Raw genomic sequence first — 21,502 nt, 5'->3', positions numbered from 1 at the left:
CATTAAAAACACTTAAAGAAAAAAGCCTCAACTAAGCAAGTAACAACAGCGGTGCTTTTACTCGCCCAGCAGAGCAGCTGGCGTCAGTGGCCCTTGCTCCACAGTCCCAGGAGGAGGCAATTACAGAGGGTTCTCTGCACACAGTAATGCACAGTGAGATGCTGGGAGAGAGTGGGAGCTGGCCACTCCCATCCTAGTACGGCTGGGGCTCCGGCGGACTCCGCACCTGCTACTCACCATTTTGAACGTGTGGATTAAGAATGTGCTTCAAGTGTTCTATGGATCTAACCAAAAAGCGAGCTTCCTTAGAGAGAAGAGAGAGAGAGAGAAGATGAAGGTTATTTCACATCAATGGAAACCTTCTTTGACATTGATTCTATGCCTGTGTCTGTGGCAAGTGCACTCTGTGGAGGAGCACATCAGATGCCCTGGAGCTAGAGTCACAGGCTTGTGGGCAGCCAGGCTACTGTGCTGGATTCAAGTCCTCTGAAGAGCACCCAGTAACCCTAACCACGGAGCCATCTCTCTAGCCCCCACTGGAGACTTCTTACTAAATTTCTGCCTAAGTCTATTTAAGAATTTGGCGAAGGGACTGGGCAGCTGGTTCAGTGGTTAAGAGCACTTGTTGCTCTCGCAGAAGACCCACACGGGGGCTCACACTTATCTATAACCCAAGTTCTAGGGGAGCCAGCACCTCTTTTATTCTCCAAGGGCACCGTGCATGTATACGATCCACAGACAACAGGAAGGCAAAGCACGCACATACATGGAGGAGGAAGAGGAGAGGAGGAGTTAGAGGAGGGGGAGGAGCGGCTACTGCTGCTGGGCGGTGGTGGTGCACACCTGAGGCAGGTGGATCTCTGTGAGTTTGAGGCCAGCCTAACTACACAGTGAGTTCCATGATAGTGAGTGCTGCACACTGAGACCCTGTCTCAGACACAAGCAAACAGAAGAGCCTGACAGAAGCAGAAGGATCATGAACTCCAGACCTTGTGGGTTACATATGGAGGTCCAGGCTAAGCTATAAAGCTAAACCCTGACTCAAACAAATAAGAGGGAGAGGTAAACGAAAGAAACTCTGTGAATCAGGTAAGGAATAACTGCTGATAAGATAACTTCAACCATCTCATTATCTAATTAATGATTAATTTCTAGACACACCCAGATCGTGTTGACTGGGACTCAAGCTCCCAAGGTCTATCTACTACACAATTCCTCTCTTCAGGTAATACTTGCATTTCACAGGTATGAAAACTGAATTCCCTTTTGCAAACAATCACCATACAGCAGATTGGAGCATCTACCATGTACCAAGCCTACTTAAGGCCCCAGTAATACTACACTGAACAAAATAGACCCAGACCTTTGTCTGCACTGAGCATAGGGTCTAGTGAGGGAGTCTGACAATAAATATGAAAGCGAGCATATCGGACAGTGTTAGGAGTGAATGGTAAGAAGAATGAGAGCACTTGCCAAACGCATGAAATTCAAGAAGAACGAAGAGCAAAGTGTGGACACTTTACTCTTTCTTAGAAATGGGAACAAAACACCCATAGAAGGAGTTACAGAGACAAAATTTGGAGCTGTGACGAAAGGATGGACCATCTAGTGATTGCCATATGCAGGGATCCATCCCATAATCAGCTTCCAAATGCTGACACCATTGCATACACTAGCAAGATTTCGCTGAAAGGACCCAGATATAGCTCTCTTTTGTGAGACTATGCCGGGGCCTAGCAAACACAGAAGTGGATGATCACAGTCAGCTATTGGATGGGTCACACGGCCCCTAATGGAGGAGCTAGAGAAATTACCCAAGGAGCTAAAGGGAACTGCAACCCTACAGGTGGAACAACAATATGAACTAACCAGTACCCGGGAGCTCTTGTCTTTAGCTGCATATGTATCAAAAGATGGCCTAGTCGGCCATCACTGCAAAGAGAGGCCCATTGGACTTGCAAACTTTATATGCCCCAGTACAGGGAAACGCCAGGGCCAAAAAGGGGGAGTGGGTGGGTAGGGGATTGGGGGGGTGGGTATGGGGGACCTTTGGGATAGCATTGAAAATGTAAACGAGGAAAATACCTAATAAAAAAAAAAAAGAAAAAAAAAAAAGAAGAATGAGAGCAAGGGAACAGGAGACACTGGAGGGAAGCCTCAGAAGCTACCTGTGTAACCACAAGGGCTGACATTCGCAAATCCAAATCGCACGCCATACTCACAGAATCATCGAGACGTTTGCTAAAACCTTTGAAGCCTCCCTATCACTACTGTCACCACACATGTTGACACTGGAAATTCTCCAAAGATAATTCAATTTAAAACTAAAGGCAATGGGCTGGAGAGATGGCTCAGAGGTTAAGAGCACTGGCTGCTCTTCCAGAGGTCCGAGTTTAATTCTCAGCAACCACATGGTGGCTCATAACCAACTGTAATAAGATCTAGTGCCCTCTTCTGGACTGCAGGCAGAATGTTGTGTACATAATAAATCTTAAAAAAAAATAAAATTAGCTGGGCAGTGGTGGCACACGCCTTTAATCCTAGCACTTGGGAGACAGAAGCAGGCGGATTTCTGAGTTTGAGGCCAGCCTGGTCTACAGAGTGAGTTCCAGGACAGCTAGGACTACACAGAGAAACCCTGTCCCGAAAAACCTAAAAAAAAAAAAAAACTAAAATTAAATTAAATTAAATTAAAGGTAGGAGGGTAGGAGTGTGTGTGTGTGTGTGTGTGTGTGTGTGTGTGTGTGTGTGTGTGTGTATAGTTCCCTAACCCTGTATGAAGCAGATGGATAGTTACAAAGAAACTACACAAACAAGACAGACAGATATTACTCAATCCTTCCACTCCAGCAGAGGCCAAGGACTGCACTAACAGGAAGGAACACTGGGTATTATGCACGCCACTTTCTCTACTGCTTCCAGATGGCTACTACTGTAGGGTGTTAGGGTGTTCTGCCTAGGGAGACACTGAGACAAAGGGCTCAGGACGTTTCCAGAGGTCAACCAGCTGTGTGCTCCGAGTAAGATGGCTATGAGGGATGGGAAGAGGGTACGAAGGCTCTCATGCTGACTCTGTGAGCCAGAACCAAATGCGGTACTGTTTGCTCCGTCTTTCTTTTAAGACAGTACTGCACTGTTTCCAGTGTGGACTGGAACTCAGGTCCTCTCCTTACCTGAAGATGTCCTGAGTGACCTGTAAAGGTTTTCTTTCCTCCTGCATTTCTGTATGAATGGCACGACCTAACAGCACTTATCACTTGGTAAAAGTAAAAGGAAAGGCCCTAAGTGCAGCCTAGCGTCTGATGGCTGGGCCTAGTGTGTCCATGCTTACTACTTTTTAAATATCTGCATGAGAACAATAACCCAGAAACAGCCCTACTGTGCACATGGCAACTCTTGTTCTCAACTCTCTGTTAAGGCCTCACTTCCCACACTATTAGGATCATGACCATCCTGTGGGCACCCTGGTCTGGAAGTACCCTAGGGCGTGGCTCTGGATCCAAGTCGAATGGCTGACCTACCACTGGTCACCAAACCAAATATCCCCCTATCTCATTTACTTAAGGAAAGCAGCCATCCTTCAGGCTTGACACCAATATGAAACAGGATACAAAAGCATCCCAGAGACATTCCCTCTGCCACCTCCTTGACTTAAATCTCCTTCCTGAGCATTCTTGTAAATGGCTCCCCTTGAATCCAAATCCTTTCTTTGAGGTCCTTATCTCAGGCTGCATTATTGTATAAAAATTTACTATCTGTCCTGCCTCCTCATAAAGGCTCTTTAATATGTAACAATACTGTATACTACAAGGACATGCCAAACAGAGTGATCTAAACAATAGACTTGTGCAGAGTGCTAGTCACAGTCAGTCTCAGGGGAAAAAGCAATGGCAGAGCTGGAATGAGGATATAACTCCTGAAGTCTGAATGAATTATCGACCAGGGTGTAAGAAAGCCACACTTAGAGCTGGGCATGGTGGCGTACGCCTTTAATCCCAGCACTCGGGAGGCAGAGGCAGGTGAATTTCTGAGTTCGAGACCAGCCTGGTCTACAAAGTGAGTTCCAGGACAGCCAGTTCAGGGCTATACAGAGAAACCCTGTCTCGAAAAAATAAAAAAATAAAATAAAATAAAAGCCACACTTAATTACACAGCTGGCCACTGTGCTTCACACAGCTTACAACTCAGGAAGGCCTCCGTTCAAGGCCACTTAACTAGATCCTGTCTCCAAGGAAGTAAATGTGAAAGGGCTGGGGATATCGTTCAGGGTTGGGAGTCCTTGCCTAGCAAACATGAAGCCATCCATAGGTTCCATACTGAGTGGAGTGTGCGTGCGCATGTGCCCGTGTAAACACACACACACACACACACACACACACACACACACACACACACACACACACACACACACACACACACACGCGCGCGCAGACAGAATCAGCAGGTGGAGATGTTTACCTCCGGGTCTTTGTTCCACTGAACCACATACTCCCAGCAGCAGTGGGCGTGCAGCACATCAAGCTCAAGGCTACAAGGGAACTGCTCGTAGGCCAGGTGGAGCAAGTCTGGAAGACACAAGAGGGTAACAGCATCCTTTTGGTAAGCAGAGCTCACCCGTGTCACTCCACCCTGGATTCCACAGTGCTCATTATTCGGGTGTCACCTGGTACGGCTCCTAGGTCTATCTCCACCTCTGACACCTCAGGGAAACTTCGTGTAATACCTTCTCTGGGTTCGTCTGGATTTTCTACATCTCTCTCTTTGTTGGCACATTTCAACAATTCAGGGCTGAGGTCCTGTTTAAATATCCACTTGGCTACACTGTCTGCAATACCACCTATAGGTTTGAGACAAGAAAGAAAATGAAATCTGGTAAAATATGAGCAGCAACATGTTAAATGAAGCCAAATACAGAGCACGGGTACAAATATTCCCTTAGGTACACATATACACAGCACATCCACTTTGGAACCTGAGCCTGGTGATGCCAAAAAGCCATGGACTTAAAGCACATGAATACCTATCATTCAACCTGGGAGGGCAAGCAATACAGCTGGTATCTGGGGGCACACTTCTACACTGAGAAAATCTCAAATAAACATAAATTGGCATGTATCAATCCTATAGACTAGACACTTGCCAGGTCCATACGTTTCAAGATAGACCACACCGGACACGGAGGAATTACTACTATTTTAAAGGTTTCTTTTGTGGTTTGTTTGAGAAAGGGTCTTGCGTCAGGCTGGCCTCAAACAAATCATTAAACTGAGGATGAGTGACTGTAAACTTGTGCTGCTGCTGCTGCCGCCGCCGACGACTCTGTGGTGGGGGGACGTCGATGACGACGGGACAGGGTCATGTGTGCTACACCCAGCTCACGAGGTGCTGGCGATCCAGCCTATGACTGTGCAGGCCAGACAATCATTCTATCACTGGAACTCATGTTGCTTTACTCTAATTTAAGATAATGTATGTATTTGTATATGTGTATTACATGTGCATACATCAGAGGAGGATGCTGGGTGTCCTGCTTTGTAACCCTGCCTGATTCACTTGAGACAGGGTCTCACTGAACCTGGAGTGACAATGGCAGCGCCCCAGTCTGTCACTATCTCTCACAACCGTGGGTAGAGTGTGCATAGCCACACTTAGCTTTTATGCGGCTCAAAGATCTTAACTCAGGATCCCATGCTCAGCAGCACGCGCTCTTACCCACTGAGCCAGGACCCCAGTGACCCCGCCCACTCCACATTACATCTAATATACAACTGACTTCACTGTGTTATAAAATATTAATGAGTAAAACTTAGTCATAATTTATATGTTTTACTCATCAAGAGGACATAAACATTGTGTGAGCTGAAAATATTCAAGGATTCTGAAAAATTCTGCTTACTACAAAAACAAAATACATTTAAAAATAATAAACACTAGCCCCCCCCCCCAATCTTCCTGTCTTTTGGGGTGGAGAAGTAGGGGCAAGAATTAGGGATCACTATGTTGCCCACTACGGCTCATCTGAAATTTATTAGCTCAAATGTTCAGCCCCTATCTGTTTCCAGAATAGCTGAGACTAACGTATGCCACCATGCCTGGCTTACCTCTTATTTCGATTCAAATACAGAGTTTTCCATAAAAATAATGCTTCATAGTAAATTCATCTTGTCTGTGGAAACATCATGAGCAGGGCTGGGAGGTCAGCCTTCCTGTCTGCCTTCGAAGTGACCCCGTGTCTGCTGCTCTACAGTTATGCCCGACTACACTTTTTGCACTAATAGTAAAATAATGCACCCCGACCTTCTTACGGTGACAACACAGGATGCAGTAAATGTACGATATGAAAAATTGTTACCAATCTTATAAAAAAATGAGAAAATGGGCTGGAGACACGGCTCAGCAGTTAAAAGCACTGACTGCTCTTTCAAAGGTCCTGAGTTCAAGTCCCAGCAACCACATGGTGGCTCACAACCATCTGTACAGCTACAGTGTACTTACATACATTAAACAAACAAACAAATAAATATTTAAATAAAAGAGAAAGCAAGCTAAATAAAAATCTATAAACATAGGCCTGTAGAGATGGCTCAGTGTTTGAGAGTCAGTAGTACCCAACCATGAGGCCTGCAGTAGAGAGCTCGTTTCCCGTGTAACGAGTCAGGCATCCAAACACCCTTGTAAGCCCATCTCTGAGGTAGCAGACACAGAAGGATCCCTGGGTCTGGCTGGCTTCCAACCTAGGCTAGAAAGTTTGAATCCTAGGCTTGGAAAGAGACCCTGCTGCAAAGGAACAGAAGGAAATTGACTAAGGACACGTGACACCCTTTCCTGGCCTCCATGTGTGCACACCAAGTCAATGCACCTGCATGCACTCGTGCACGCGCGCACACACACGCACACACACACACTAATAAATCATAAAAAATATATAAATCTAGAAATATTGTTCTGGTACCAAGTGCTTCCTAGAGCCTCTGGTAAGAATAATGAACACTCAGTGAAAACTGAAAACGAGCACACAGTTGTTCTCACTGAGCGGCTGTGGAGGAGCAGGAGCAGAGGCTTCGGAGAGAGCGGCCAGCAAGAAGGGTGGAGAGATGACAGTGCCAGGCACTTGGGTGCATCTGGTCCACAGCACAGCAGAGAATCTACACAACTAATTGTACATTCAAAATAGACAGCACAGAGGACTCTGAGCGCTCCTGACAGAACAGTAGCAAACATCTCTGTAACAGACCTGAGCTAATGATGCACAAAGTAAAATGTTACTCCATGTCTCATAATGTGTATGACTACTTTGTGGCAATCAAACATAAAAGCATACTAAAGGAAAATTTAAAACCACAAAACGGGGAAGAAAGAGAGGAAGGGATGAAGTTGCTAGCTCTCTGGAGATGAGGAGGGAGAAGAGAACACTGGTCGGAAATGGTTTCCTGGGTAGAGACTTAGATTTTGAAACGTGAGCAACAACTCAAGTGCCCAGGAGTGGGTGAGGCAGGAGGATAGACGGACTCAGGTCCAAGGATGGGAGTCTCCATAAACATTTCACTTACTGAAAACCTAGTGCTGCTCTAATAGTAATTAAAAAACACACCCATGTTCCTAGCATTTGGCTGAGGCAGGACTATGAGGTCAGAGCAAGCCAAGCTACATTAAAGGAAATGAGTAAGCGCACATTCAGAATGCCATGAGTGTACATGTGCACACCCTCACGATTCAGAATGCCATGAGTGCACATGTGCACACTCACGTGATTCAGAATGCCATGAGTGCACATGTGCACACTCACGTGATTCAGAATGCCATGAGTGCACATGTGCACACTCAGTGATCAGAATGCCATGAGTGCACATGTGCACACTCATGTGATCTTTAGCTCACCTTTCCCCCCTTCTAACAGCTTTTTAACAGAAAGCCTTGGCAGTGGCTCCGACTGCAGAGATGGTGCTTTGGCGGCTGGGGGGCTCAATTTGCTATGCAGCAGAGTCTGGAGTATGAGGCAGTCCTCCAGCTGTCTCAGCAGGAGCTTCCAGTACTCCGTGTCCAGAGAGAGAGCTTCCCAGGAGTCCGTGAGGGCTTCGGCATCTGCATCCAACACCATCTGGGAAAACTGACAGAAGAGATCCTGCTCACACCCTGGGCAGGGTGCTTGCTTTCCCTGCTGTGCTGTGCTGGACCCATGGCCTCACCTGTGCTGGGCAGGTGCTCTTCTGAACCTGGCAGACTCCAGATCAGTGTCAACTTAAAGCAGCAGAGAAGTAATTTATAGATTTAACACTTGAGTGGATGAGACTCAGACTCAGGACAGTTATGAGAGGTCTGTCCTGTGGCCATAAGTCAGGCTCAACCAGTGTGCAACTTAGAGTCTCTGGCCTCTCACAAAGGCTGCTCTCCTCGGCACTGACACAAAGTACCAGCTAATGCTATCACTGCAAACAGCTCAGTCTGGTAGTGTCATATTTACCCCATAACCTCCAGGACTGATCATGTTTATAGCAAACCACTAGAGACCCACCCAGGTGTTAACCTAACAGCCCACTAGGAGAAACTACTCGACCTAACATGAAATGTAAGAAAAGCAAACTTCTTAGCACAAATGAACCCTCAGGAAAGACACAGCAAGTTCGGTAGAAGCGCTGGTCTGTCGGACTGAGGGCTGGGTCTGGAGGAGGATGGAGACAATCATTGGCTGCAGGATGTGAACAAACCTAGGAGGCAGTCCAGTATGACCCTGACCCCTTGGTGAGGGAAGCATCACTACCCGTCACCAGCTACTTCAAACTCTTCACACACTCCACGCTCCATGCTCTAGGACACTGCAAGCCACCCACCCGAGGATGGAAAACCAGACATCAGCCAGCGGGACAGATATGGAGCAAAGCCACATGGCTGCCCACTTACTTTCTTATCTGTAGCACCGCTGGACATCTGTGCGGCCACAGAATGCCCCACATGTGCAGACAGCAGGGCAGCGCCGCTGTTCTCTGACTGGATGCAGGCCATGCGCATCTGCTGCCACCAGGGGGACACAGACTGAGAATCCCACGTCTCATCGATGGCCACTGCAGAGACAAGGGACGACGTAAACAGTAACGTCTCACTCTGTCAGTATGGGCATGTACTATACGTGTGCCATCCTTTAGGCTTAAACTACACCTATCAAAGGTGTCCCTGCACACGTCTAAACGCCCTAGAGTATTAATATTGTGTGCTAGCTGGGGTTTTGTCAACTGGACACAGACTTGAGTCATCTGCTAGAAAGGAACCTCCGTTAACAAACTGCCTCCACAAGCTGAGCCAGCAGGCAGCCAGCACCCTGGAGGTGATACCCCTCAACCCCAGCTGGTGACCTGGGAGTGAACAAGAAAGCAGGTTGATCATGGAGGACAAGCAAACAGGCTATACTCCTCCAGTCTCTGCTACAGCTTCTGCCTCTAGGCTCATCAACTCCCTCAGTGACGGACAGACGGACTGTTTCCTGGAAGGAATGAGCCATTTCCTTCCCTGCTGCTTTTGGTTTTTAACACAGCAGTAAAGACTCTAAGACACTGCAACTGATTTTATTCAGAACATTTCTCTTCCATTTCTTTACACTCTTAGTCATGTTGTTTCTGAATCAATACCAATCCTTATTTGAACTATCTTCATCACCATGAGAGGAATGTCGGGGATGGGGATATATGTATGTTTAACTTCTAAAAAAATGTACCACTTACTGTATGTGTGTGGGGTTTCGTCTGCATGTGTGTCTGTGTACACACGTGAGTCTGGTGCCTGTGAGGCCATAAGAGGGCAATGCATCCCCTGGAACTGGAGTAGTGAGCCACCATATGGGTGCTGGGAACTGAACCTGGCTTTTCTAGAAGAGCAATGAGTGCTCTTAACCTTTGAGCCATTTTTCCTACCAAAATGGGCAAAATATTATTTCTATAAAAGACTGCTTTCTGGTGACATTGTACCTCTGACAGCTGAATTTCAGTGTCTCATATTAAAGCACACTGCCAAAGCACAGCAAGCTTCCGACCAGCACATGTGCTCACATGCATGTGTTTATATGTAAGTGTTCATGTGCAGGCTTCATGTGCATGTGTGTTTAAATGGCCAAGGATGCAAACCAGAGCCTGTGTATTCAAAGGATCTACTTCCTAGCTACCCACCCAACTGAAGTGTTCTCCACATTACAGTCTCCTTTTGTTGAGAAATTCCTCCCGTCTTTGTGTGGTACTTCAAACATAACATTCTGTTTCTGAGCATCAAAGTGGAAACCCTGAGGACACCGGCCCACAAAATGCACTGGTCTCCTACCTTTCATCTTGCTCAGCAGGGACAGCATGGTATGAAGGCAGCAGACAGACTGTGGTTTGTCCAAAATGTCTTTTTCCTTCGAAAGCCAAACACTTAGGAGCAGAGACTGAAATGAAATCAAATCTTGTTCAGCCTAAGTAGTAGTTAACGTAGGGAAGACTGCATACTTCCCCACCGTGTGCGTGTGCGCACGGTGATGCAGCTGTCTAGCTGTGCTTGGTCTACCATGGAATGTGGGCATTACCCTGAGGTAAACTGTGTGTGTGTGTGTGTGTGTGTGTGTGTGTGTGTGTATGTGCGGGGGTTATCTTAATCTTGCTTTTGCCAAAGATACAGAGACACAGTGGTGGGGAAACAGTATGAACTATCAGATTCCTATTCTTTTTTGTTTGTTTTTTTCCGAGACAGGTGTAATTTTGGCTGTCCTGGAACTCACTCTGTAGACCACACTGGCCTCGAATTTAGAAATCCACCTGCCTCTGCCTCCCAAGTGCTGGGATTAAAGGCGTGCGCCACCACTGCCGTATTTTAAATGAAAGCACGTTGGTGAGCATGGAAGCCTTCCTACAACAGTTCTCGATTTGTAAAACACAATGGATGATTCTGAGACGCTGGGACTTGAAGAGCACAGGTGTGTAAAGATTCTATCTCTGAATATCTACGTTTGGAAATGCTGAAGCTGTTTTTTAAGAGCTCTTTTTTGTTCTAATGTAACAACTGATGGTCAGAACCCACTGTAAATGTATTCACCTGTTATACTCTATATGTATCTGAGCCCAGAAATGTATAAGAAAATAAAACGATCTTGATATAGCAACTGCAATTTCCTTTGATCATCTCAGGTTTTAAATGTCTGCTCCTGACACACTAAAGAGAATGGTTTAAGACGTAACACTTGTATGTAACATCTGCAAAGAATTCAGTAACAACCCCTCACCAGTAACTGCTGAGGGCTGAGTCCAGCCGACTCCAGGCTGTGGCACATCTCTTCAGTGGAGCTTTCTCCATGCAAACACTTCCAGAAAAAGAAACTGCCTGGCAAAACAAGCAAACACATCACTGAGGAAAAAGGTTCATATTCACAAACCTCACTGACTATAAACTGGAATTCTGGAGGAGCAGGACAGTATGAAAAGAAAGAATTTTTGTGGGTATTGTTTGAGAGGGACTCATTCTTTATATAGTCCTGGCTGTCCTGAAACTCATTATGCAGACCAGACCAGCCTCAAACTCACAAAGACCCACCTGCCTCTGCCTCCTGAATGCTGGGATTAAATGTTTCCACACCCGAAAGAAAAGAACTTAATTATGTAAGTTTGATCTAGGAGAATAGAAGGCAAATCATTATGCCTTAAAACTCTCTCTCTCTCTCTCTCATGCATGTGTGTGTGTGTGTGTCTGTGTGTGTGTGTGTGTGTGTGTGAGTATGTGGAGGTCACAGGTCAACGTAGGATGTCCTCCTCAAATGTTCCTATCTTATTTTTTAAAATAGATCACTCACTGAATCTGAAGTTCCCCAGTTAGGCAAAGACTAGATGGCCAGAGAGAGCCCCAGGGATTCCCATATCTCGGTCTACCCAGTGCTAGGATTAGAGGCAGATGTCACCATGCCTGGCTTTTTGCATAGAAGCTGCAATCTCAAACTAAGGTCCCCATGTTTGCATGGCAAGCACTTTACTGAGTGAGCCATTTTCCAGCCTCAACATTATCAGAAGGCTTCCTAATACAATTAAACTAATATGACATGGTGTGTGGACACCCAGAATGCATCACTGACCAAAAAATATGTACACTGAATTTGTGCTCATTGAATCTCAAAACAGAAGCAGGCGCTGAGCTGCTGCATGCTTCTGTGGACGCGTGCGGTCGAGGGCGGGTGTACGGAACAGACTGCGGGGCTTCACCTACCTAGAGCCACACACTCCTCCTCTCCGACCTTCCTTATGCTCAGTGCATCCTTCTCATACTCTAGATACTCCAGGAAGGTCTTGACAGGTAGCACTCTGTCTGCATCCTCAGAAAAGCGCACGGTGGCTTTGGTGTTTTCTTGTTTATATTTCTCTAACAAGGCCCGGAGTTTCAGGAGTTCCTTATCATCCAGCCTTAGCAAGACAGCCAGATCCTGTGAGCAAGAGAAGGCGTTCTCTCTCTCCCAACTGCCACAAATGCTAGCTGCCCACTAACGGAACTGACAGTCCAGGCTGATGAGCAATGATGGCTCTTAAAATTAGTGTGAAATATGACAGAGATAATGTATTGTTTCACATGTTAGTTTTAAATAACATTTCATAAATATGATGCTATGTAAGTGAACTAAGCTTGAAAAACTATATTCTAAACAGTGCCAAGTCTCTTTAGAGTACTATCTACTTCTCTAAAAGTTAGTCTGTTTTATAAAACAGAAAAAGACTCATAAAGGGACGTCAGTGCAACCCTCTGAACCTGTAAGCAGGCACAGGGAAATCTTTCCTTTATAAGAGCTGACCTTGGTCATGGTGTCTAACCACAGCAATAGGACAGTGAATGACATCGCCTTTAAACATGTCAAGAAAATCCAAAGGCGTCTAAAACGGGAACGATGAATCGACAATGAGATTTAATATTTTTGTATTCTTACAAAACATACAGTAATATAAATTAAGCAGCAAGGGACAGAAAGGAGGCCTGATAGAGAGAATATACCTTTAAATTCTTAAAAACAAGACACCCACCCCAAACTTTTAATTTTCTGCTGTTTACTCAAAAATGCTTAAAAGTTATAAATCCTCATGGGGGTAACTGTGCACAGTATGGACACCGTGGCTACTCACATTATCAGAGAACGGGGTGTCTGAGTGAAAGTCAAGCGTATTTAACTGACTGACAGATTCATAAAGATGTAGTAGTTTTAATTTACTGGCACAAAACTGTAGCAGTCCTTCATCAACAGACTCAAGCTCTAAAAGGCAGAGGAAAAACAGATTAGACATACTTAACAGACTCATAAAAAGACTCCCATAATCTCTTAAATATGCAATTTCTTAATAGGTTAAATATTGATATGCTCAACCTATCATAGATTTTGAAAGCAAAAATAATTTTTCCAATATAATAAAATGTCTAGCTTCTTAAGTGAAATAACAGTTTCTAATAAGGGGAGAAGAGCTACGGAGCGAGGGTAAGAGAGTCCCATGTCGTACTTCTAACCGTCCTCTGTTGGCCCCAGCACCAGACGCTCACCTGAGGATGTGCACACGCAAGGCTGCCTGGCTCTGACCGCTATCAAGGGGTCAAAGACAACGAGGCTCACACTGCAACTGTGGACTGTGGCGAATGTACTGTCAGGACAGCCTGGCAAAGACCTAAGTAGACGTCCACTAACATCCCCTCAAGACTAATGCTGAGGAAAGATTCCATACAGAGCACATTGTGCATAATAATTTAAGTATTTCTCGCTAATATTAAACAAATATATATTCTCTGCAAGGGCAGCTATGGAAAACTTGAAGAACTCTTATTTAAGAATGGATAACAAGAAGTGTTACCCATGTTCTCACAGCTATTATAAAACAGCATAAGAAACTCTGAAAAATTTCAGGACTCTGATTTAGCAACAGAACTTGAAACTATGATTTTTTTTTTTTTTTTTTTTTTTTAGTTTTTGTTTTGTGATTTGCCTTATTCTCTATATAATACCAGATGTTTTGTTAATGTGTTCAAGGGATGTGAAACTTTTTAGGTACCGGATGCCTTTTCAGTGAGCGGCCTCCACTAAGATATGGACACTAAAGACATCCACTGTTCACCAAGGGCAGGCTTTCTATATCTACTGAAAATGTCAAGAATGAAAACTATCTCAAAATTAGGTGCTTTATGTCCTGCAGAAACTTAATATGAATTCTTTTTGAAGTCATTGTAGCCTGGCTCAAGCATGATTAGGTATAAACGTAATTAAATATAATCTGGTTATAGACTCTACTGCTAGGAAAAAGTCCCAAGTGGATGGATTCAATCCACTGCACACCACAATTCAATTGATATTAGGAATGTGGAGCCAGTTAACTTTGCAAGCTCGGCTGGATAGAATATGGAGTTACAAGCCATAGTTTCAAATGTAGTTCTTTTCAGACAAGTTTAAACGAATAAAAGTCAGCACCACAACTCAGCCCTGCTGATGTAATGACAGGCTGTGAGTTCTGGAACTCCCTCCTCTGTTCCCAAAAGGATGAGAGAGTGCAGGTCCTCTACACTAACAGAACGTCACCTCAAAGAATAAATACTCTCGACCATTACCCCAGTCAGAAAAAATATTAAAGAAAGTCCCCATTAGAAACCTCTTCTCCTAGGAGGCAAAGCAAAAGCCAAAGCTAGAAAGAAAATGTGTTTGGGTTTTGTTGTTGTTTATAAGACTGGGTCTCCTATGGAGAGCTGGCTGGCCTGTGCTCTGTAACCAGGCTGACCTTTGAACTCAGAGCCCCGCCCATTTCTGCCTCTCCAGGGCTGAGACAAAAGGCTTGCGCCCTGACCCCAGCCCTGTTTGGTCCTTGCACACCATTAGCTCACTACCCTTATCCCAGTGGCTTTCACAATGTTCTGCAACTCTGTCAAAATAACAGCTGCTCACCACCCTCTTAAAATTTTATATTGTTAATTATTTTCTTGGTGCACAATTTTATTTTTTAACATTAAGTAATACGTTTATTAACTATTTAAGAATTTGACGTTTGCATATAATACATTTTGAGCATATTCACCTCCACCCCTTCCCAGCTTCATGTCTACTTTTTTTTTAATTCTAGAAACTTGATTATCAAAAAATTACAAATAAATAAAAAACACCACACAGCAGTTATGGAACGTCACATTAAACTTTGATATTTTATTAACACTTTTGAGGATGGGAGCTTTCTAAGTACAGTATGCCCTTTCCCCCTAAGCAGCCCACTGAGTCCGATTCCTGCCTCTCATAGTTCTCATCACAGGTATGGGGCCACCCACTGGAGTGTGTGTGAGCTAACAGGAGCCCACAGCCCTAAGGAAAATTGGCTCTCCCACTTCCAGAAGGCATCAACTGTCAACTGCTCCTCAGGCCGGGGTGGGGACTAAGGAGCCCTGCCACCCTCAGTGCAGGGATGTGCAAGGCTTCATGCTAACAGGTTTAGGGCAGGGAGGCACAGTGGTGGCTTCGTGAATGCAGTGGCTCTACTGTAACCAGACAACTTTCCTCCACCCACCCACCCACCCCTGCTTCCTGCCATCTTTCTGTCCCCCTTTTCCAAATGCTCCCTGTACCTGGGGTAGAGTGGGCACAACACAGATAGCCTCTGTCTGCTTCTCATCTTTCTGTACTGACATCTTTCCTCACTACAGTGAGGAATGCGCAAAGACTATTTTTGGAGATAGATAGCACTCTGAGTCAGTTCAGATCAAATGCATGTTAGGTGGACAATGTTTAAAGCTCCCAACGTAAGGGTATAGAATAAGTACCCCAGTTCATGTCTGTCTGCTGATTCCCTAGCTAACTGTCTGGCAGTCATCTCTACATTAATATAGCGTGATGGCATCATATGTCCCATAATGAGATATATAATATGAAGGGAAACCTTAACAGTATCTATTACCTTGGTTTTTTAAAGTGTCCATTAAAGTCTGAGTAACATTTCTAAGGCAGGAAAACGATAAACGGTCACTGGCCAAAATGCTTTCCAGAGCCTAGAAGAAACAGTGAACAATTCTAGTGATTATGCAGCAACAACTTAGCTTTAGCCTCAAACATACACCTGCATCTTTGCTATCCCACCTTCAATACACACAGCTGAGAATTCAAGTTACATTAGAGTAGAATGCGACCGAGCCTATGTCCAGACAGAGAGTGAGTAACTAGTGGGCGGTTGCTGGGCCACAGAATGGCCACACGACATAACAAGGACACAGTTATTCTCTAACACAGTCTGAAGTGGCCTCCACGGAATGGGTGACAAGCAGAGGTGACCAGCATGCCAGTTATGAAGCTGCTACCTCATCACCACTCGCCGCATGTGCGCATGGTGGGCTGCTGCAACTGCCATGCTGGTCAGACACAGTACGCGCTCTGTCCTCCCAAATCCGGATGCTTAGCCGTCTTCAATCACAGGCTCTAAAACACCTCATCACACTGGAGGCAGTGATGAGTCAGAACCAGTTAAAGTTCACATTTATCCTTTTATATTATCAGATTAAACTGGATTTTCACTGATGAGACAAGTAGTTTAAAACCCTAAACCTACATACACTGCCTGTGGCAGGACACAGGACTCCCAGCACTCAGGAGGTAGAGGCAGGTAGAGGCGTATGAGTCCCACACACACCAGCGCTACACAAAAATACCCTGCCTAGAAAGAAAGAAAGAGAGAAAGAGAAAAGAAAGAAAGAAAGAAAGAAAGAAAGAAAGAGAGAAAGAAAGAAAGAGAGAGAGAAAGAAAGAAAGAGAGAGAGAAAAGAAAGAAAGAAAGAAAGAGAAAAGAAAGAAAGAAAGAGAGAAAGAAAGAAAGAGAGAGAGAGAGAAAAGAAAGAAAGAAAGAAAGAAAGAGAAAAGAAAGAAAGAAAGAGGGAAAGAAAGAAAGAGAGAGAGAAAAGAAAGAAAGAAAGAAAGAGAGAAAGAAAGAGAGAGAAAAGAAAGAAAGAAAGAGAAAAGAAAGAAAGAAAGAGAGAGAGAGAGAAAAGAAAGAAAGAAAGAGAAAAGAAAGAAAGAAAGAGAGAAAGAAGGAAAGAAAGAAAGAGAGAGAGAGGAAAGAAAGAAAGAAAGAAAGAAAGAAAGAAAGAAAGACAGACAGACAGGAAGGAAGGAAGACAGGAAGGAAGGAAGAAAGACAGGAAGGAAGAAAGAAAAAAAAACTATGTCTCATAACAAAATGACGTCTATATTTGATAGTTCAAAATGACCAAAGATGGTAGCTCACAAGACTACCAGTCTTATAATGAGGCAACTATCTATAGCACAGAAAGGACGTGACCAAACAGACCAAACCCAGGGCAAGGGTAACCCTCCTGTTCTTCCAACATGGCAGACTGGTGGGTGAGTCCACTTTCTCCCCTCACTGGATTCAGTCTCTCAGGGTCTTCATTCTCTGCCTTTCCTCTGCTGTTATGAGGCCATAGGAAGTTTTGACTTTTCTAGCATTTTGAATCAAGCCCATGCTCTCATGTATGTGTATAGTGAGCAGAGGAGAAAGAGAATCCCTCATCAGACAGCTTGTGCCCTGCAGCATCCCAGCTCTGCTGGCCTGTGCTCACGGCGAGGGGAGTGACGGCTACCACCTTCTCTACTTGACTCACTAAACTGTCTAGATGGTTAGTTACATTGCTATCACAGTGCTGTCTTCAATAACTGAGGTTTTTGTCCTGAGGAAGAGAAAGCCAATTAGCAGTCAGTGGAATGGAAAATTAGAGCAAAAATCAGAGACTTTTTTGCTCTATAATAATAAAACAGTAAAGTATTTTGTTTGTTTGCTTTTTTGAGGCAGGGTTTCTCTGTGTAGTCCTGGCTGTCTTGGAACTCAATCTGTAGACCAGGCTGGTCTTGAACTCACAGAGATCTGCCTGCCTCTGCCTCTTGGGGGCTAAGATTAAAGGCATGTGCCATTACTACCTGGCTAATAAAGTATTTTTTAAAAATGGCTCCAATATAAACCATTCCTTACCGGTTTCTCCCACATACATTGTGAAATAATAATATGCACACTGATCTTTGCCCTCGGTTCCTTGCTCACAGCTCTTATGGTTTCTAACAGTAATTTCCTGAGTGACAGGTGCTAAACAATCTTTTGTTCTATTGACTGGTCTTGGCCCCAGCTCCTGGAACGGGGGTGCTAAAAATCCCTGCGGACAGAGAAACTGGGAGAATATTCCGTTGTAACATTTCCTGTTTGCCCCCAGATTCCCGATGCAGAACTGAGAGCTCTGCAGCTTCGCTGGAGAGAACACAAATACCTTCTGCTTCAGTGAGGCAGTCCCTCCCTGGCACAGGCACAAGATGGGGCTGGCTACCATGGCAACCTGCCAGGAGCTTAGAGATTTCTAATTTTTAGCTTCCAGGGAGGAACACTGAAGGGGTAAATTGGCCAATAACAGTCAATGGTGCAATCGAAGTAATGAAACCTCCATAAACTCTTGCAGTGATAGTGGCCTTGGATTCAGATAGCTGGCGCTTTGTAGCATGCAGAGACTCCTGGAGAGACAGGGAGGCTGCACACCCGTCTGCAGAGGCACCGCCCTGTGTACCTAGCTGGTTGTCAGCAGTCTTTTGTAAATAAAAAGAACTTGCCCGAGTCTGTGAGCTACCTACCAAGCAAAAGCAAAGGCCAGGTCAAAAGCTTGACAGCCTACAGGTTGTGGCTGACATTTAAAAGTGCGGGAAGTGTCACGGGGCTGAGTTCTTCAGGTCAGTAAGGTCAAAACTGATCTGGCAATACTGTGCACTGTGGGGCCACGGTGCCCAGGACTCTCAGGACAAGTGCAGCTAGACGTGTCATCTGCCAACACAACCGCAAAACTCACGGCCCGCCAATCCCACCCTCGGGTTAAGTTCAATAGACACCTGCATCATGTACTGGGAAACACATTGTGGATTGGCTGAAAAACTGGAAGTCACCTAAATGGTTCGACGGCAGGAGAGTGAATGTGAGCTATAGCACGTACGCTAACAGGCTCCAGCTGTAGATCCACTCAGCATGGGCACTCGGAGAAACACTAACAGTCACAGAACACAACAGACAACATATCTCCAACTGTAAAAAACTGAAAACACATCATGACACTGCAGAGCAGCTTCTCAAATGCAGTATCAGCAAGAAACACAAAGTCATTGGGGTGGAGATGGACTGGGATGAGGAAGGGCAGCTGGCCTCCTCAGAGGTCCTGTATGTATGTGTGTACATAGAGCACATGCAGTCACATGTATAGTTAATATTTCCTAAGCTTTTGTACAAAGAGAGACCACAGGTACTCACCCCTGCACGGGGCTATAAAAATAAAACCTTTCTCAGGATTGAGTGACATCGGTTTCTCAGCAGGAAAATCCACTATTACACACACTTACTTGTTTCTTGGTTGCAGGGTACTTAATATCAAGAATCAACTCCTTTATTTCGGTTTCAAATGAATCTAAAATGAGAAAAATCAGACTGAATATTCATTTTATTCTAGGAAGAGGTTTCTATGGAAGACAGCTGTCTGCCCTCTGCCATCCTAAAGGAGCCACAGCCCCTGCCCCACATCATCATCTTCTTGAGCAGTTAGGCTCTGATTCCTTGAGGCCCTCACAGTGCCCGTGAGGTGGTTCCTTTGTTTGATGAGAGGCACTTACCCGGCCTGGGGGACTTGGCTCTCAGCAGGGCTGATAGTTTCTTCACTAAGTGCAGGTCCTTGGCTCTTTCACTCTTCTTATCACTAAAATAATAAACACAACTCATTATACAACGTGTGTCTGTTCCTCCTAATCCCGATGCAATCCAAGTCATCTTTTGTCTGTTTATATGTTTCCTGCTGCACTTTAAAGGGATCGTCTGGTGGTCAAATGCTAAATATAACACAAAGGAACAAAAGAGCCCAAGGTAGCGGGCCAGGCAAACCGTGTGCAGCAGTCATGGCGCACGCACACAGCAGTTCTTACCTCAGCGCTAGATGGAAAGGCACGTTCACCGCCTTCACGCTTGCAGACACAGGGTCAACAAGACAGATCTGGTAAGTCTGAGGCTGCCAACTCTGACTTGTCACGTTGTTTAAGCCCATGATTTTGTAGCCAGGATAGAGTAGCCTAGGCAATCACACACCAGGGGTAAGATTATCAGCAGGAGGAGAAATCCCACAAGGTGCTCCAACCACAGCTACATCTTCATCAACTCAGGGGTACCCACTGATGCCAGGGAGCTAAGTGAGGTGCAGCTAACTCAGACAGAGGAGGTCTACTTCAGGGCTCTAGGGAACTGTATGAACACAAACCACAGTCTAACAGCAAATACGGTACATGCCTTGCTTTTCATCATCACTGGGAAACTCTGCAATTTCCCCTTTGGGGGTCTTCACAATGTAAGAAAAATGGCTTTCAAATGGCTAGAGCAAACTCACGGAAGTCAGTGGCCGACTGTGGTGTTCTCAGTGTTATTTCCTTGTTATGTAACACATGATCCTCAAGTCTATGTCAGGCTCATAGGGAAAACATGACAGACAGAGCATTCCGCAATTCTCCAGGCCGTGCCATCTACTGCTGCTTTAAGGGGATTCCCCTGCGTTCCTCTCAGGGAGCAGCGGATGGCGGCCTTGCAGCTCACCTGCAGTGTTTACCCACGTTGAAAGCTCCCACTCTAGGTCCTTGCTGTGTGTTCCACACTTCCAGAATCCCCCTTCGTGGTGCATAGATCACAAGGAACTGAGCGACCCGACTGGGCCCTTGAGTATTTCCAAAGGGGGAGAAGCCCCCCTTTTCTGGCACTCGTTCATGGAGGTCCTCTACAATTTGAATCCATCCGACCTGCGCATCCCGATACCCTTGCCGACAGAGAAAGGGAGCAGTCAGTTTATTCATCTGGGCTCAACAGTAGGTCCTCAGGCACTACCGACTACTTAGGGGAAGGGAAGACAGAGAGGTACTTTATCTTCTTATTATTAGAGACCTTAAACAGAAAAGGTGAAAAAAAATGTAATAACCTGTCACCAAAACATCAGATATCATTATTTTACCATTATATTTGCTTCAGATCATTCTTTTCTTTAAAAAGAAAATATGGCAGACATCACCAAAGCTTCCTGAGTCTATCCCTGCCTTTGCTCCCATTCCCTTCCTATCCTCTCTTTGAAAATTCCTTCCTTAAAGAGAAAAACAGATCTGGGGAGAGTATTAGCTTGGCTAGTTAAATACAGTCAAGAGAGAAAGTGGCCTTCCTGCGAGTGAAGCTCCTTGGTGGCACAGGAGAGGGAAAGCGGGTGGCACAGGGAAGCACCAATAGCTGATGCTGTTCTCCTTGGGGTGGCCCTCTCATCACCAATATCTGTGGGAATCACAAGTGACTGAAGCAGCCAGAGGACCCAGGCAGCAACGCCAGAGCAACAGTGGCCCCCCGCACATAGGGAGAGGCAAGTGATGGGACTGACCAGAGTGCAGGAGGAGGAGGAGGAGGAGGAGGAGGAGGAGGCAGCAGCAGCTGAGTAGGACAGAGTCCAGTGGGAGCGAGCAAGGCCCTGGGTG

General features: G+C 45.3%; 1 protein-coding gene across 2 annotated transcripts in view; it reads right to left on the bottom strand.

The window, feature by feature from the left end:
* The window catches only part of Rab3gap2 (RAB3 GTPase activating protein subunit 2), an 82,669-nt gene that overhangs the window by 15,019 nt on the left and 46,148 nt on the right, over positions 1-21,502 (bottom strand). Inside the window, exons 14-27 of one of the 2 annotated variants that reach the window (XM_006497216.4) lie at positions 20,589-20,805; positions 19,931-20,074; positions 19,625-19,707; positions 19,358-19,422; positions 15,903-15,993; positions 13,113-13,240; positions 12,211-12,424; positions 11,240-11,337; positions 10,303-10,408; positions 8,899-9,059; positions 7,879-8,107; positions 4,724-4,837; positions 4,459-4,565; positions 238-304 (exon numbers count right to left, since the gene is read on the bottom strand). In XM_006497216.4, the coding sequence (XP_006497279.1) occupies positions 238-304; positions 4,459-4,565; positions 4,724-4,837; positions 7,879-8,107; positions 8,899-9,059; positions 10,303-10,408; positions 11,240-11,337; positions 12,211-12,424; positions 13,113-13,240; positions 15,903-15,993; positions 19,358-19,422; positions 19,625-19,707; positions 19,931-20,074; positions 20,589-20,805 (1,824 nt within the window). Of the gene's footprint in view, positions 1-237; positions 305-4,458; positions 4,566-4,663; positions 4,838-7,878; positions 8,108-8,898; positions 9,060-10,302; positions 10,409-11,239; positions 11,338-12,210; positions 12,425-13,112; positions 13,241-15,902; positions 15,994-19,357; positions 19,423-19,624; positions 19,708-19,930; positions 20,075-20,588; positions 20,806-21,502 lie in introns of both variants that reach the window. The other variant, NM_001163754.1, reaches the window with a different exon arrangement.

The sequence above is a fragment of the Mus musculus genome, chromosome 1 (assembly GCF_000001635.26).
Source record: "Mus musculus strain C57BL/6J chromosome 1, GRCm38.p6 C57BL/6J".
Classification (NCBI taxonomy): Eukaryota; Metazoa; Chordata; class Mammalia; order Rodentia; family Muridae; genus Mus; species Mus musculus.
This window is presented reverse-complemented; position numbering and strand designations above follow the sequence as displayed.